Source organism: Dunckerocampus dactyliophorus, chromosome 15 (assembly GCF_027744805.1).
Source record: "Dunckerocampus dactyliophorus isolate RoL2022-P2 chromosome 15, RoL_Ddac_1.1, whole genome shotgun sequence".
NCBI lineage: Eukaryota > Metazoa > Chordata > Actinopteri > Syngnathiformes > Syngnathidae > Dunckerocampus > Dunckerocampus dactyliophorus.
In genome coordinates this window covers 19,085,505-19,101,696 of record NC_072833.1, presented here as the reverse complement: position 1 = coordinate 19,101,696, position 16,192 = coordinate 19,085,505, and the positions used below count along the sequence as shown (strand labels likewise).

The window sequence follows — 16,192 nt, the reverse complement described above, 5'->3', positions numbered from 1 at the left end:
ATGGCAATCCCAAGTTACAGCCAGAGGTTTTTTACACAAAAGTGTGTGTGTGTGTGTAGGGGGTGGGCGTCTAGCGTGCCGCAGCCGATGAACATATTCCTGGGACGCAAACCCAACCCCAAAGCCACCCCACACCAGAAGGTCGATGAGCGGAGGTCAGCCGGGGTTGCCAACAAGCCAACAAGTGGAAGTGACGGCAGGGTGCAAACAAAGCTCTGAAAACGTATTAGGGATTCAACAGAGGGACTATTATGCTGCGCTAATCTCTCATTATACACATTTCATTAACGTTATAGAATGCCTTATGAAATTTAACACAGGCATGGGGTTGGTTTTTTTTTAAAGAATCCACAGCTGTAATTTTGGGCTGTCTAATTACAAAGCTGGCTGGGTAAATGTGGAACAAGCTTTCAGTGCGTTCGCACTTTCACCAAATTTCACGTCAGTTCCTAATTTTTTCAGCTTTGCAAAAAGGTCCTCTCATGGACTTTAAAGGTCCCTTATTAGGCAAAACTGATTTCTCAATGGTGTTATAACAGTATCACGTGCCCCAAGAGCCTATTTATGAGCGCGAGAGAATACAAAGTTCCGGGTTTTCATGACATCATGGAGGAACATGATACTGCTTCGGACCTGCCCATACCAACATAAGCCCACCTGCCCACCACTTTGTAAAAAAGCCAACTTTGCCACGTCTAAAAAAAAAAGTTTAAACGTAGGAGCTTAAAGTATGTTCATGTTGTTTTTTGTCAGTGAACAGACGAACCTGGCATGATGTTAAAATGTGACTGTAATGTTAGCACTGTAGCTCACATAGCTATGCTATTGTTGCTAACGTTTGTGTCCTCCTGTCCCGCTCCTTAAAGGAGTCATCCACAATCCTTATGTGAGACATGAACACACATGTGTGGTAATTTAGCTGTAACTTCGTTGCTAGTCACACAAATGAAGTTGATGTCAGAAGTGTCGTTTCTTGGCTTTACTTTACTTCGTTACACAACATACATTCAACATGTGCGTCTGTATCACTTTTTCTTTTTCTTGTTCTAACTTCCTGAACTACTTCTTCTACGCTCTGTCCAACCTTGCAAATTAGCGACACCTGTCGATCAAACATGTCACTTCACATAACAATTATCACATCTATTGCACAACACTACCATATTCTTAACTATAATACAACCATATTTAAATTAACTAAACACACACAAATATATATACAACAACATGTCTTTCTCTTTGCTGTGCGTTCGAAAGATACAAAAACAGATAAATAGAGACAGCTCATTACTGCATGGGACTTACTTACTGCGCCTATAAAGTCTTCTGAAAAAGTCTCCAAAAAGCGGCAACAACGCTCCATTTCCATATAATGTGACGTGCATATTAACCAAGCTACAGCCACGCCTCAGACCACTACCAAAAGGTACGGCTACATATTCAAGATGCCGCCAGTGCTCTTGTGTTTTTATTTTTGAATTTATTAAGTTAACGCTATTTAATAAAGGGGACCTATTATGCTTTTCCTCCTTTCTGACCTATAAATGTGGTTACAATGTTGTATTCTCGTGTTAAATGATGCCAACGCGTCAGAAAATGAGGTTTGTGCATTTGGAAGTCAGACCTGAAAGCAGTTTTGGACGTCTCTGCACGCTGTGTTTTACATTTTTTTTTAACACTGAGTTCCATTGACGTCAATGCAAACCGGAGTTCCTTATATGGGCATGCCCAGGCAAACACTGTAGGCCTGCCCTCCCCCCGCTCTGCTTCACTCTGCTCCTTTGACCGTGTTTGCACGTATGACTCCCAGGAAATGTTCGTTCGGGTGAGCCTAAAGAGGCAAGCATTAGGCAGAAGTGGTTGGAGTTGCTGATTCCCGGCCATCAAAAGAAAAATATGCTCGCCGCTTCACACGGGACTGTTATGTGAACATGGGCCAATACGAAGTTGGACTATCCACCAAGCTGCTGCTGAAGTCGGACGCCTTTCCAACGTTACTTGGTCGTGTTGAAGAGTCAGAAGAGCAAGCTGTAAGTAACAATTTATCAGTGTCCCATTTGTGTTTATTTTGTGTACGTAATCGGACAAACGGGGTTCGGCAGCTGTCCGGAAGTCCTCGGGAGCACTTGGGAGTGTGACCAATCACAGCGGAGTGGGCTCGGCCGGAGGCGTACCTGGAGGAGGGCCGCGGGTAGAGTAAATTACACAGACCGTTTGGGCGGGCGGCAGAAAACACTGCAGAAAACACTGCAGAAAGAGGTGCAGAGTCTGGAAGATCTAGAAAGCTTTCTGTGCGGATTATCGTGTGTAGCTGCTCTATAGGGGTCCAGAACTCACTACAAAGGCCCAAACATTTGTATTATACGTCCCCTTTAAGTTCACGTTTATTAAGTTAATGTGAAATCAATGCATCAAGAAAGGAAGTTCCGATAATGAACAAGCAATGCAAAATACTGTATTACATGTCATCAGAACTGATATTACATGATCACAGCATGTAACGTCAATTCCGGTGTATAAGCCACACCCACCAAATTTAGAGGAAAAACAAGATTTGTTCTTATATAAGCAGCACCGGTGTGTAAGCCGCACGTGTTCTTATATAAGCCGCACGTGTCGACGTCATAAAATGGCATATCGTGTCGCGAGCCCGTGAGGACCAGTCAGCTCTTGATTTGACAGGAGCCAATCATGAGCTATGAATAAACTCACGGCGAGCTTGTCAACCCAATTTTGGAATGCAGGAGGTCGTTACTCAGTATAACAATCTGACTCACGGTGTCATCTTGCAAACAATATTAAACTCATCACACAGCAACTAACACTCAAACCTTATACCTCAAAAATATAAAAACATGTATCAATACGACTTTTACATGAAAAAAACACACTTTAAAGTGTTCCCATAATGCATTTTGTTTGAGAAAACCATTTCATTGAAGGAGAAGGAAGTCATAGAAAATGGCACTGCAATGGTGCTGCCGTCCAGAGGACCCCAAAGCAAAAAGAGGGAAGCTGACGTCACTGGAGCGCCTCAATGAATGTGCTGCTCAGCCGCAATTCTTTATGGGAAAACTTTAAAATGTTGTTTTTTTATTTTAACGTCATATTGGGACATTTGTATATTTGTATATACACCTTTTGAGTACTAAGCTGCTGTGTGATGAATTTAGTGCTGTTACTAAAGTGTTCTTTGAAAGATGACACCGTGAGTCAGACTGTTATGTTGTTATACAGGTACTATATGCAATGACCTCCAATGACATTCACTGGGTTGGCAAGCTTGTTGTGAGTGATCGGCTCCTGCCAAAGAAAGCACGACGGTATCCTCACTGGCTCACGAGCGGAACAGTATTTAAACAAAAGTTCTGAAGTAAAGGAGATGTCACGAGATTAAAATTTTGCCATAAATTAGCTGCAAAGCTGTATTAGGCTGCAGGGTTCAAAGTAAGAAAAAAGTAGTGGCTTATATCTTATCTGTATTTACGGTATATAAAACCATAAAACGTTGTTGGAGGTGTTTTAATAGCAGTCTTTGTAGGCAGCATATGTGGATCCCGTTACGTGCAGTATTGAGTTGTCTCTTTGTATCGGCTTTTATATCTTTCGAACGCACTGAAATGTCATGTCTCACATAAGGGGTGTGGATGATGAGCGAAATTCCCAAAAAAGTGCAGTTTTCCTTGAATGTTACCCTGTTGTATGCAATATATGGCATCTATTATGTTGGACAAGTGCAGAGTTACAGTGTACATGTATATGCAAAAAGTGGATAAAGTGCACAATAGCGGGGTGGGTGACACTGAAATGGGCAAAACGTGCCCACCCAAACGTACACTTGGCACAAGCAGCCATGGCGGCGGGACGTTCTTGTGTAGATGTGACAGTGATGGGTCGTACTGTACGGCCTCACAAAGAACGAGACAAGCATCACTCTGGGCCACTGATCCACCCTGTCTGCGCTCAAAAGACTTTGATGGGACAAAGCAGGATGGGGGTCTCCTGGGTCTCCTGGGCAACCACTCTGCTTGTCTGTCCCTGCCTAAAGTTCCCTGACTATCCCATTTTTTTTCTCTGGGTGAAAGGGAATGGCTTTTGCTAGGAAGTCTTCAGAGCCGACTTGAGGAATAGCTAATTAATTAGCATGTAGCAAGCATGGGATGCTAGCCTGATAGGACAGAACATGGAGAGTGGGTTGAGGAGTCTTTTGTACGCAGGCAGGACAGTGAGGTACAATCTAACGCCTGGGTTTAGGGGGTGAATGTGCCCATTTGTCTTCATTTGGGGAGGACCGCCAGACAGCGTGGGGGTTGGGGGAAGGAGGAGTGGGAGGTGCCGGCCCTCCAGTCAAGTGGCCTCGGGGGGATTTGAAATGCATTCGGGGGTCCTCCCCAAAAGCCTGGGAAAGTGCAGGGAAGCGGCGATCTTAACTGTAGACTATCTGAACCAAGTGTGGTCGACCAAAGCAGAAACGAGTGGCATCTCCAGCTGAACAAGAAAAGAAAAGCCTTTTCAGCGCAAAGTCTCAAAGAAAAGCCAAGGCCCGTTTTTTTTTTTTTTTCCGAGCTGTGACACAAGCAAATTAAATAAAAAAAGAAGGCAGTTGTAAATTTTCTTGAAGAGGCAGGCACATTTCTCCGTGGCCTCTGCTCAGAGTTGCCTGGTCTCCATGGAGGTTTATGTACACAAGGAGCTAACAGGACCTGTTTAAGCCTCGAGGTATTTGCTGCAGCTAATAACGCCTGCTTGGACCCCGCTGCACCGCAAACCGGCATGGCGTTTGACAAAGAGCAGCAAAAGGAAAAAGGAAGGGCAATGCATGCAAGAAAGAAAGAAAGCAAAAAATAGCTGCTGGGGTTAAGAGGAAAAAAGGATCGGGAAGACATTGAGTGGGAAGGCGAAATCAATAAGGCAAGCGGTGAAGCTGGGGAAGGAGTTCTAAGTGGATTAGATTGAGGGAATGTGTTCGATAGGTTATGGCTCTGAGATAGCGGTGGCCAGACACCGCCGGCTCTATTGCATACTAATAAGGAAGCTAAGCGCGGGGTTGAACAGTTCACTCGCTAAAACCTTTCTAGAAGTTTACCCCCCCTCAGGCTCATTTCATCGGGAATCCCTTTCTCACAACAAGACAACAAGAAAAGAACATGAAAGGCAGCTACCAAGACTGGGAAGTGGCTCATTACGACAAGTTTCTGGCAAGAGCCCAGACCTCAGGCCTCTCTCTGGCCCGCTGTCAAGGCCCCGGAGTCGCTCGGCGTGAGGAGGGAGATGCTGGGCGACTCTTGATGCAGGAGGAGGAGGAGAGAAGGGGAGGAAGGGAGGTCAGGCCTCTCCTTTCACGGCCGCCTTGACCACAGGCAGCCGGGCGGAAAACAAGATGCGAGCGGCTCACGGGGTGACTGACTCCCCCTCACTTAGGCCACCGAAGCGAGGGGACCACCAGCCGCACCAGCCGTGCCGTTGATCCCCCTCTGACCTCTGCGGTCTGACCCCTATCCCAAGAGTTCAACAAGGCAGGCTTACGAGCCGGGCCCGCTTTTTACTGATGTGCTGTGCTCAATTAAACTTCATAGGACGGCCCGACACATCTCTTTGCTGGGGGTCACGCCCCCAGGGGCCAAAGGTTAAGGCAGCCGCTCATTAAACAAGGTCTCCATTAAGCGGGTGTCCAAACTAACATGACGCTGCAAAAAAACAGCAAATGGCATTTTATGGTGGTGTTAACTTTCAGAGTAATGGTGGAGCCGCTTGACCTTGACTTCTTGGTCTTGCGACACACAATCTGACTCCCAACACGGACACAAAAGCATGCACGCACGTATGCAGCTTCACTGACTGCATTGCGATTGCTCCTCCACCTTTATACTTGATAAACACTACCTATCATAACAAAAAACGCCAAAAGAATCCACCAAGTCATGAAAATATCAAGACTCTGCTGAATAAAAGGAGGTACGGTATAAGTTCCACAGGTACAGAAAAGGTACCCTTAAATTACTTCTGTTGTGATCTACTGCTACGTAGAAAATAAAACTAAAATCCATTTGACCTGCGAGGTGGAGGGAAACAGTGAGCATTAAGCTCGCACACACATATTCATTCATTTGGGATTTCATTTTCCTATTGGCCGCTGATGGCCGCCCTTTAGCATATGTTGGTGCGGGAGATAACACAGCGCCCCAACGTGCCCTGACATGACAACTATGCCGCCAGGCTGTGAAGTATAAAGCACGAGGTTGCGTCCAAATCTTTAATAGGAATTGTGGATTGGAGTGTGTGCTTACATGTGTGTGTGTGTGTGTGTGTGTGTGTGTGTGTGAGATGGTGAGAGAATTGACCCCAGCCTGTCAGGTGGCACATTCAGTGGTTCCTCTACAGTTATATTAGGTAAAGTACAAGAGGTTATTATTTCAATGTTAATTTCTATACAGCATCAGATCATAACAGAAACAATTTAAGAATACATTTTAAATAGAACAGGTCTATAAACATTGTTCTTCATTAAGCTAATGAAACAGTCTAATTTTATTTATTCTATTTATATGACAGCATGTGATTTCTGTCTACAATTTCTCCTCTGCTCTCTAGATCAAGCACGGAAATGCGTTACTTTGATTTTATTTTGACTTTGTGGATTCTTCTGGAGTGTTTCGATTATGAAAAGTGGTTGTTATCGAGGAAACCGCAGTACGCTACGTATTTGTGTCAGTGTTTGGAAACCTACAGGAAACACTGACGTTGGACGCCACGCAACAACACAAGGGAATCACCCCAAGCAACCCTGCCCACGGGCATGCTACAAGGGGCATTGAGTGCCAACCCAGCCAGCTCTCTGTCAAAATACACGATATAGGAACATCTCACACACATTGCGCTCTCGCTGGTGTTTTATTTGTTTGTTTCACGCCTTCATAGCGCCAAAACTTCCCAAAGCTGCATTGCGGATGCCAACCGACGAATCAAAGGCATGCTGCAGGCAGACAAAGAGGGTTCGATGCCAACCTCGCAAGCAATCTCTACGCCATGGCGGGCTTTGCTGGGTTGCCTGCCTCCTTGGCACGGTGCAAAACAAAATGGCGCCGCACCGCCGCATGCTAGCCACAATATGGCTGCATTGTCAGGAGGTGCCCACTGAGAAGACTGCTAGGTTTTTGTATTTTTTTTGTCAAAAACAGCTAATTTGATTTATTTCATTATTTACAAAGCCTAATCATAACAACAAAAAAAAGAGACGCTTTCAAGTTGGCTGCAGCAGATGCAAAGTGCAAAGGAGAAAGCGCTGGCATTATCCCCACAAAAGACACAAAAGAGGCTCTGATGCCAACCCCGGTGCCAGTGGCAACCATTCTTGTGGGTGCCTTCTGCTTCCCCCTGGTATCAAAACACAAAATGGTGCTCGGGCTTTTGACCACAATGAGCGAGCGACGCCACCAACCGCTTCTGCCCCAAAAAGCGGCGCATTTGCTGCGAGAGCTTTAATACCAGGACACTAAGAGCGCCATTTGGGATAAAAAGGGTGGGAAAAAACACATTTTCGACAAGGCAAACATGGTGGTGCAGGCGTCGGAATAAGACTTGCCAGGGACAATCCTGCATTTAAATACAAATTACATTTTTCTCCATTTTTCTTCCAAACACACACATAATTAAAAATGGAAATGCTGGATTAGGCATCAGTTATAAATATAAACACTTAATTTAAATTCATTCTCCCGTGTAATTTTCATACATCTGAATATTCCAAATTCAAAATACATTCAATTATTTTTTTTTTCAAACCTTCCGCACAATGAGAGAACTAAAAATGACCAATATTTAAACAGAAATATTAGATTTGAGTAATTACTGAATTAGGTCATTAGTAGTGACACACAGATATTTGGGTCTTACCACTTAAACTATACCATTATTAATTAGCGACATAAACGACTCTGAATAGCCAGAAATACCTGTGTATTATTATTAGTAGTATTATTATTAGTATTATTGTTATTTTAATCTGCTTTAAGCGGATGAAAGTGGACATTTATGAGACATTTTTCTAAGAAAAAAACACCCAAAATTTGCATAAATTAATTTAAAAAATTAGTTTGTCTTCTTTAAGCAAAAGTTGTCATCGTGTGTGTGCATGTGTGTGTGTGTGTGTGTGTGCAAGGTGTGTGAATAAGGTAACAACAATTTCAATTGAGCCACAGTGCGATATTGAGCGCAATGAGGCTCCACACACACACACACACGCACGCACACACACACACACAGTTGTAGAGGTGGAGGTCTTACCTTGGTCCTGGACATAGTAGGCGAGGAACAAGTCCAGCTCCTTGACGGACACGGTGATGTGATGCGGCTGGACACAAAGTGCAGGGTTGGTGCAATGCGGAGACTTGACCAGGCGCTCGCCATCGGTACTTTCCAGAGGGATGCCCTTGAAGAGGATGACCATGACCAGGTCCAGACGCCACACCTTGTCCGCCTGTCGCAGGCAGTCGATGCGGCGGATCTTGCCCTTCTGGTCCGGGTTGGAGAGCACGCAGCACGGGTGCTTCTTGCCCGTTACGCTGAGGACAAAGTCCTCACGGTACTCTTGCCTGATGTCCTTGCGCAGCTTGGCCAGCAGTCGGGAGGCCCACTTCTGCTTGACCTCAGCCTTCTCGCTCAGGAGCTCGTCCTTGACGGCGCGCTCCTCGTCCTTGGACATCCGCTTCTCGTGCTTCTTGAAGTACTTGCGCTTCCGGGCCTGCAGGTTGAACCACGTATAGGCAATGGCACGGACGTGAGGGAGGAGGGCCTCGATGAAGGGATGGAACTCATCCTGGGAAGACAGGACATGGCGACGCATCATTTGGACAGCACGTGGAGGCCATATATGCACAAATAAAACAAAAGGAGAGAGAAGCTGGGGGGCCAGGTGGGGTGGTGATTCCTAACGCTCTTGCACACAGGCCACGGGGTGGCAAACACGCTAACCACACACGGCACAAGAAATGCATCTCCAAAAGAGGCAGGACGGCATCCACGTCTCACTATTTCTACTTTTGAGGCACAAATTGCAACTTCCACATGCACTTTTTAAATAAATATTTCTTTAAAAAAAATGAAGCTACATTTAACTTGAACATTTAAAATGTTTGGGGCCCTCAGGCATTGTTATTGTAATTAAATACAAATGCTGCTCTGTAAATACTCACCTTGCAAGATGAGCATTTACGAGCTGTCATTAATGAAGATGTAGAAATGTTTGAGGTTCATTACAATGTCATTTTTATTTATATTATTATTTTTGGAAGAAGTTGCTACTTGTACCACTTGTCTAAAACACTGCTATGATGACTTCATATAGGATTTTTTTTTTAAAACAGCAGGTAAATGATAATAATATTTTTTTTCTATTCTAAAAAAGACAAAATGACTTTCCCTGCAAAGCAATTAAAGTAACAAAAAGGGAAGTTTTCACTTTAAACACTTGCTGTAGTTTGTTTGTATGTATTTTTTAACTGGCTTGGCCGTGCTCCTGCTTTGGATGTGCACTGCATTTCTGCATGAGGCCATGAAAACAATCCTCTTAAAGCACAAACTAAAAGTCAATCACTGACTTATGCCAAGTAAAATATAAACAGCAAAAGTGAGTTATCGTGGCGTGTTATCATGGGGCTTTATCTGCAACAGAAGCTGGACTCCTTCAATGAAGAAATATAGAGTTAAAGACAATGAAACAGATGCATGTTTACATTTTTTAAAATGAAAGTGCATTTGTTTAGGAAAATAAGTCAAAAATGAAAGATGTGACACGAAGGAGTTTAGATTGAATTAAAAAAAAAAATAAGAGTAGATAAATACCTGAGTGAGACAAATTGGAGAATACATGACGATAGTTCTGCATAGAAAAGTGAAAAAGAGGTTCTGGTTCCGGTGCTGACTTCTCCACTATCGCGCCATTCCTGCAGGGCGAGCTCCGCCAAATGAAAAGAAATTATCCCAGAACATCCATTAACTTTTTTTTTAACTCCAAAAGTCCAAAAGATTGTCTCCTGCGCAAGAAAGTCAGTAAAAAATGATGTTATTGGTAGTAAAAGTGAGCTGGTTGCGTTGGATCATGCACGCATGGCGGTGCTGTACGGAGTGTGTGATGTTCTCTGCTCAGCTTCATATGTGGCGCACCTTCTGCTCCTGCATCCAGCAAATCACACACAACTTTTTTTTGTACCCACGTAATTACACACTCCTCCTCCTCCTTTCTTTTTCTCCTCCTCCAAGCCTGCACAGCACCTTGTCTCTCAAAACATGCTCAGCAGAAGCTCTCCTAAATAATGCTTGTGGACTTTGGAGCAGAACCAAAGTGGGTTAATGAACAGCAGCACCTGATAAGATAAAACACCGTGTAATGTGATTTGACTTTAAACTTGCAAAATGTCACTTTATAATAAGAATAAAGACAAGAAGACTGCATGGGGAGCTTTCACACGAGAAAACAGTAATAATCCACGTACCATTGCACTGTACTGCATTGGCTTAAAAAAAAAAGAAGTGGGTCCGGACGCCTGGTTGAAGCAAACACGCCGGTAGATTCACATTTCTCAACTTTGGTGATTTTTTTTTTTGGAGGGGGCGTTGCTCTTGTAGTGTTTGCAGACAAAAATACACGAAGAGGAAAATTCTTGGCAGAAAGCGGTAAAAAGCAATTACAAAAAGGTTTTACCCCCCTTCTATGCTCGTCTTCCTTCCTATCTTCCAAGTTTTTTAAGGGGGGGGGGGGGGGTTGTTCGGTGATCCAGAAGAGGAGGTTGTCTGTAAGGCTTGGTCTCCGCCTTCACTTTCACTGTCTGCCTGCCTTGGAGATAAGCCCCTCGTTGGGAGCAGGGGTATTTCCGGTAGCTGCCTTCAAAATAAGAACTCATGGAAAACTCGTTTGCACACAAACTTGGTCACTCTTGAAATGTCCCTATGACAAACACCACATAGAGAGTTAATGCCAGGGTGCTTCATAATTAGGACTTTATTCCAATAATATATTGACTTTATTCTCATAATATTGTAACTTTTCCCCCCCACCTAATTTTCCAAAAATTTGGTTGATTAAATTAACTTTAATTAGTTTTCTTTGTTTCTCATAATTTGACAACTTTAAAAACAAAGATACATACTTTTTTTTCATTACAATTTTGGCCCTCTGGCCACACTTTGATGTAGATGAACTTGAAATAGTGTTTTTGCAGTAGGTCTTTAAAAAGGCTTCCACTTTAATTTAGGTTGGAGACAAAAATGCAAACGCCACTGCAAGCTACTACCAGGCTATGCCACTCTGTGAGCTAGCCTTGTAATTCTTATTAACTAACATAGGTGTGTTTTTGTCTCTTATTTTGACAAGAAACATCCACACACTCACGCCTCAAAGCGTGGCTGCCCCGTGCGGCTTGATCAGTTTTGTCATAGTGTTGGAATTCTGGCCACTGATTGGCTACGAGCAGCAACCCCCACCCCGCAGCCCCCGGGAGACTCTGCCCCGGGCCCCCCACTTCCGCTCCACTGACGTACTGCATTGCTGCTTGGGGGCTTGACGTACTGGACACTATAAGTACAAATGGTCACTAAAGCGGTCCTATACACTCTTAATGTTGACATAACTGTGATATTTCTACGTGTGTATCTTTTAGAACATGGTGCGTTTTACAATCTAGCTTTAGAAGTCATATACAGCATTAATTTTGTTAATTATATGTCTTTTGTGTTGTGTGCAAAAGCATTATTATGCACATATACAGTATTAGTTTTCATATATTGGAGCGCAAGGCATTGTTAGCATAGCCATACACAGCGTTGTTACCAAGGCTCTGATGACCTCCAGTGGACACTATTGAAACTGCTTCAAGGAAACGACACTACACTATGATTTGTACTGCTTAAAAATACATTGTCACCAAAACTATACATTCACACTGCAAGAATTATAGGTTCATGTCATTTTGCTACATTACATCAGTGATGTTTGTCTGAATTGCTCCACTTTTTGTGGCCCCTTTTTCAATATCGGTACTTTACCAACAAATGTAACGTAAGACCTTTTTGTTATATATTGTAAATGTAAATATTAGTTACCTGATGTCTCAATAGACATACTGAGACAGCCCTATTTAACTGGACGCTAATTGGCAATAACTTTAGGTACATGCACAATGCAAATAACAGTATAATAGCTCAGTTAAGTTTATTTTTCTGACTATTAAATGTATCTAAATAATGCAACCAAAATACTATAAACACCTCTCTGTATTATAATACTATTTTGGTTACTTTACAGTCAATAACAAGACAACTCATGCCGAGAATGTCCACTTAACATAATACTAAAGTGGTTGGTTTTTGGATTGTGCATAAGTAGGCCTACTTCCTTCCAATGAGTATAAATCCAAAGTATTATTATCATTATTATTTTTAAGATTCTTATTTATCATTTTGTATTAAGTTTAAGCCAAAATGCATGCATGTTTTTGGAATGAGGGAGGAAGTCACGCACGCGCGGGGAGAACATGCAAATTCCACACAGAGATGTCCAACAGAGATTCAAATCCAGATCTGCCAGATCTCCTGACTGTGTGGCCAACATGCTAACCACTAGGCCACCGTGCAGCCTAAGAATTTTAGAATTTTTTTATTACTTATTTTTTGTATTTAGTTAAAAATGAAATAAAGCCGGAAAGTCCACTTAACATAATACTAAAGTTGTTTTTATTTGATAGTGGACAAGCACCTAATCCTGTGTCCAATGAGTATAAATCCATTGTAGTATTATCACTATTAGTAGTAGTATTTATACTCTTATTTATCATTTTACACTCAGTTTACCATGAAAAAAATATTTAAAGCAATAAAATAAAATCCAGGCAAAAGATGTTGACTTAACATAATACTAAAATCATTTAATTGTGCAAAAAACCCTGAGACAAGCTGACCTATAGTGTGACAAGTAAATAAATATTCAATATGGCACCTCTTCATCATGGGAAAGGCGCGGGTTGGCTGGACAAGGAGCTTTTTGTTTGTGGTTTTCTGGAGTTATTCATATGAAAAGTCACAACTGTACTGTACTGACATTAAAACTAATCTGAAAAGGTGCACAAACTGTTGTGAAACAGTGAAATAAGGCACGAGAATAGGAGAAGCTTCAACTGGAGCATTCCCTGCAATAAATCCTAATGTGCAAAAAGTTGTTTCACTCACCATCCACCATGTCCTGGCTGTCACATCATAGCAAAGCTGCCACTTGACAGGCCTCTGGGACACTTTTGCAGCCATGACGGTGGCAGTGGTCCCGGGATGCAGCCTGCTGGAGGATGGAGACACCTTATCAACGAGGGGCATCAGTGGAGGCACGCCGCACGGAGGCCGGTCCATAAGGCACTGCATTGTGGGAGAACACTGCAGAAGACACACAATCAGCAGACAAGCAGCTTGACCTAACCAACTTGGACATGAATGTGCTAATTATACGACCCAGCGACCCCCTCCCTTTGTAACAAAGCCCCCTCCCCTCGCCTTAGCATTGGATGCGGATTAATTACAACATGAAGCCTCCGATAAAATGACAAATACAAATGTTGTATTACACACGTTAAATAGATGCTAAAGGAAAAACATACAAAAAACCCGACATAATCCTACATTTCCCATAATGCAACCAGTATGAGTTCAGAGTACATGACTGAATAGCAAAAAAAATAGAAATACAGAAAAATGGAAATAAATTGCAGTACTTTTTTTTTACTTGTTGGGAACTCATATTTCTAATAAAGATATACTGTATCACTATACAGTATTATACTTCTGTTCTATTTTAACCTCTTCACTGTGTTTAAATGTACACTTGTCGGTGTGAAAAAATATAGTTTTGGTACAATATGGATGCTATAAACTAATATGAAAACAAGTTTACATTTTGGGGTGACATTACCATTGACATTCGGCGAGGTTCATGGCTGGTGAGGACTCCTTTGAAGTTTTTTTTTGTGTTAATACAGGTTGCTCATTCAGAAGATGACCAAAAAAAGAAGAGAATAATTGAGTTAGGTTAAAAAAATGTGTTCAGATACTTCTTAGACCCATTTTGTTATTTTTTTCTTTTACTAAACTGAAAAACATTTGAGTTTTTACCTTTTATTTACAGTAAAATATAGTGGTGGTAGTGTGATGGTCTGGGGCTGTTTTGCTGCTTCGGGACCTGGAAGACTTGCTGGGATAAATGGAACCATGAACTCTGCTGTCTACCAAAAAAATCATTCTGAAGGAGAATGTCCGGCCATCTGTTTTTGCAGCAGGACAATGATCCAAAACACACCAGCAAGTCCACCTCTGAATGGCTGAAGAAAAACAAAATTAAGACTTTGGAGTGGCCTAGTCAAAGTCCTGGGGCATGACCTTAAAAGGGTGGTTCATGCTGGAAAACCCTCCGGTGTGGCAGAATTACAACAATTTTTCAAAGATGAGTGTTCCAAAATTCTTCCACAGTGCTGTAAGAGACTCATTGCAAGTTATCGCAAACACTTGATTGCAGTTGTTGCTGCTAAGGGTGAACCAACCAGTTATTAGTGATAATCCTTCAAGGAAGCTGTTCTATTCATCATATCTTTTTGTAAATATTTCTCAAGTATCCACTTGTGGGTGAAAATAAAAACAGGTATGGTGCAATGTTACGGATTTTCAAAGCTAAACGGAAACTGAGCTCACATTTTGGGGTGACGTTCCCAAAGACGGTGTTAAACGGCTCATTTTGTGTTGTCACCTTTGGAGAAAACCGCTTGAGATGTTCATCAGTGTCAGGACTTCATACTGTATATGTACTTTAATGTGTGTTGTATCTTTATGTAAATGTTTGTAAATAACAAAAAGATTACATACCTTTATACCTTTTTTTTACTCCCCTCAGTGGCTGTAGAAGTTAATGGCAATGGTGTGCCGTCAGGGCCAGCAAAGCTTTCTCTGATGGCCTAAACACAATCAGAAGCACTGACCGACATTTACAATTAATTTATTCCCTACAGTCTATTATCTTCAATTCGTAGCGTGTCCCTTGGCTGCACTGCTTCAAGTATGTGTACAGGATATGTGGATGCTACATTTTTTTTGTCCATTCAGATTTAATCTGCCTTCAGCATCAGCAGTGCTGGTGGATGTCACTTAACCCTTAGAAATGGGGCTGTTTCTTCAACCAATCAGATTTCAGATTCGCCTTACAGGAACAGCTAGCAGGCCCATACAAATATCAGTATTTGTCTGTCCTCTGATTGGCTGATTAGAGCAAAACAAAGCCAAGTTCAACAAGCTGAATAGTCCGTTGTGATTTGCACACAATAACGCCCACAATGGCTGATGAAGAAGGAGAAATTGACTTGGTGTAGGACATTCTTCAAAATCCAGTTTCATTTTCAATCCATTTTTGATGCGTTTGTCATGTGATTGGATAAATATTGATTCTGAACTGCTCTAGGTGATGTTGTAGTAAAGTTGGCTGAGGGCCAAACTTAAAGGTGCTTCCACTGGTGATCGCTGCTACATAACGCTTCAATTTACGAGCAGAAATCCAAGTCGCGTATCAGGGGCCATGGATTCCATGATAAAGGTTTGATGCCGTTCAAACGCAGAATGCCTCTCGTTGTAATGCCACACATTGTAAGATTGCGACGTGATGGGGTGGTATTAACAGCGCTTGATGGACTAAAATATAGCAAAAACTACTACAAATTATTATAAAGAAAAAGTGTCATAATCTGGAGAAGAAATGTCGTAAAAGGCATTGCAATGTGGTGCTTGGATGGTCTCCTGCTCTGTTGACACAGCCGACAAGAATGAAGCCCTGCAAGGGTGATATTTAAAATCTAAAGTGGCTAATAAATGCAGGAAAACAGGAAACAGCTCCTGTTGCATGTATTTGAGGAAAAAAATGTCATGTTATTGAGTTTGGAGGAAGCTTTAAGCACACTTAAAATATTAAAAATATTACTACTATTACTACTAGTTAGTCTTCCAATGGATTAAATGATTTTTAGAAAATCTAATGTGGTTAATAAGTGGCTAAATCCTTGCAGGAAAACAGGAAATAACTCCTGTTGCATGTATTTGAGAAAAAAAATCAAATTGTATTGAGTTTGGAGGAAGGAATTTGATTAATTCAAGTATAAAAATACTACCACTACTAGTT

The 16,192-nt window shown here is 42.2% G+C and overlaps 1 protein-coding gene across 6 annotated transcripts in view; it reads right to left on the bottom strand.

Moving 5' to 3' along the window:
• LOC129194715 (nuclear factor 1 B-type-like) overlaps positions 1-10,734 on the bottom strand; it is a 71,062-nt gene extending 60,328 nt beyond the window's left edge. For 2 of the 6 annotated variants that reach the window (XM_054800018.1, XM_054800019.1), the window contains exons 1-2: positions 10,491-10,734; positions 8,284-8,815 (exon numbers count right to left, since the gene is read on the bottom strand). In XM_054800018.1, coding sequence (XP_054655993.1) covers positions 8,284-8,815; positions 10,491-10,508 — 550 coding nt within the window. In that variant the 5' untranslated portion in view covers positions 10,509-10,734. The other 4 variants (XM_054800017.1, XM_054800021.1, XM_054800016.1 and 1 more) reach the window with 4 other exon arrangements.
• Positions 10,735-16,192: the final 5,458 nt, after the last annotated feature.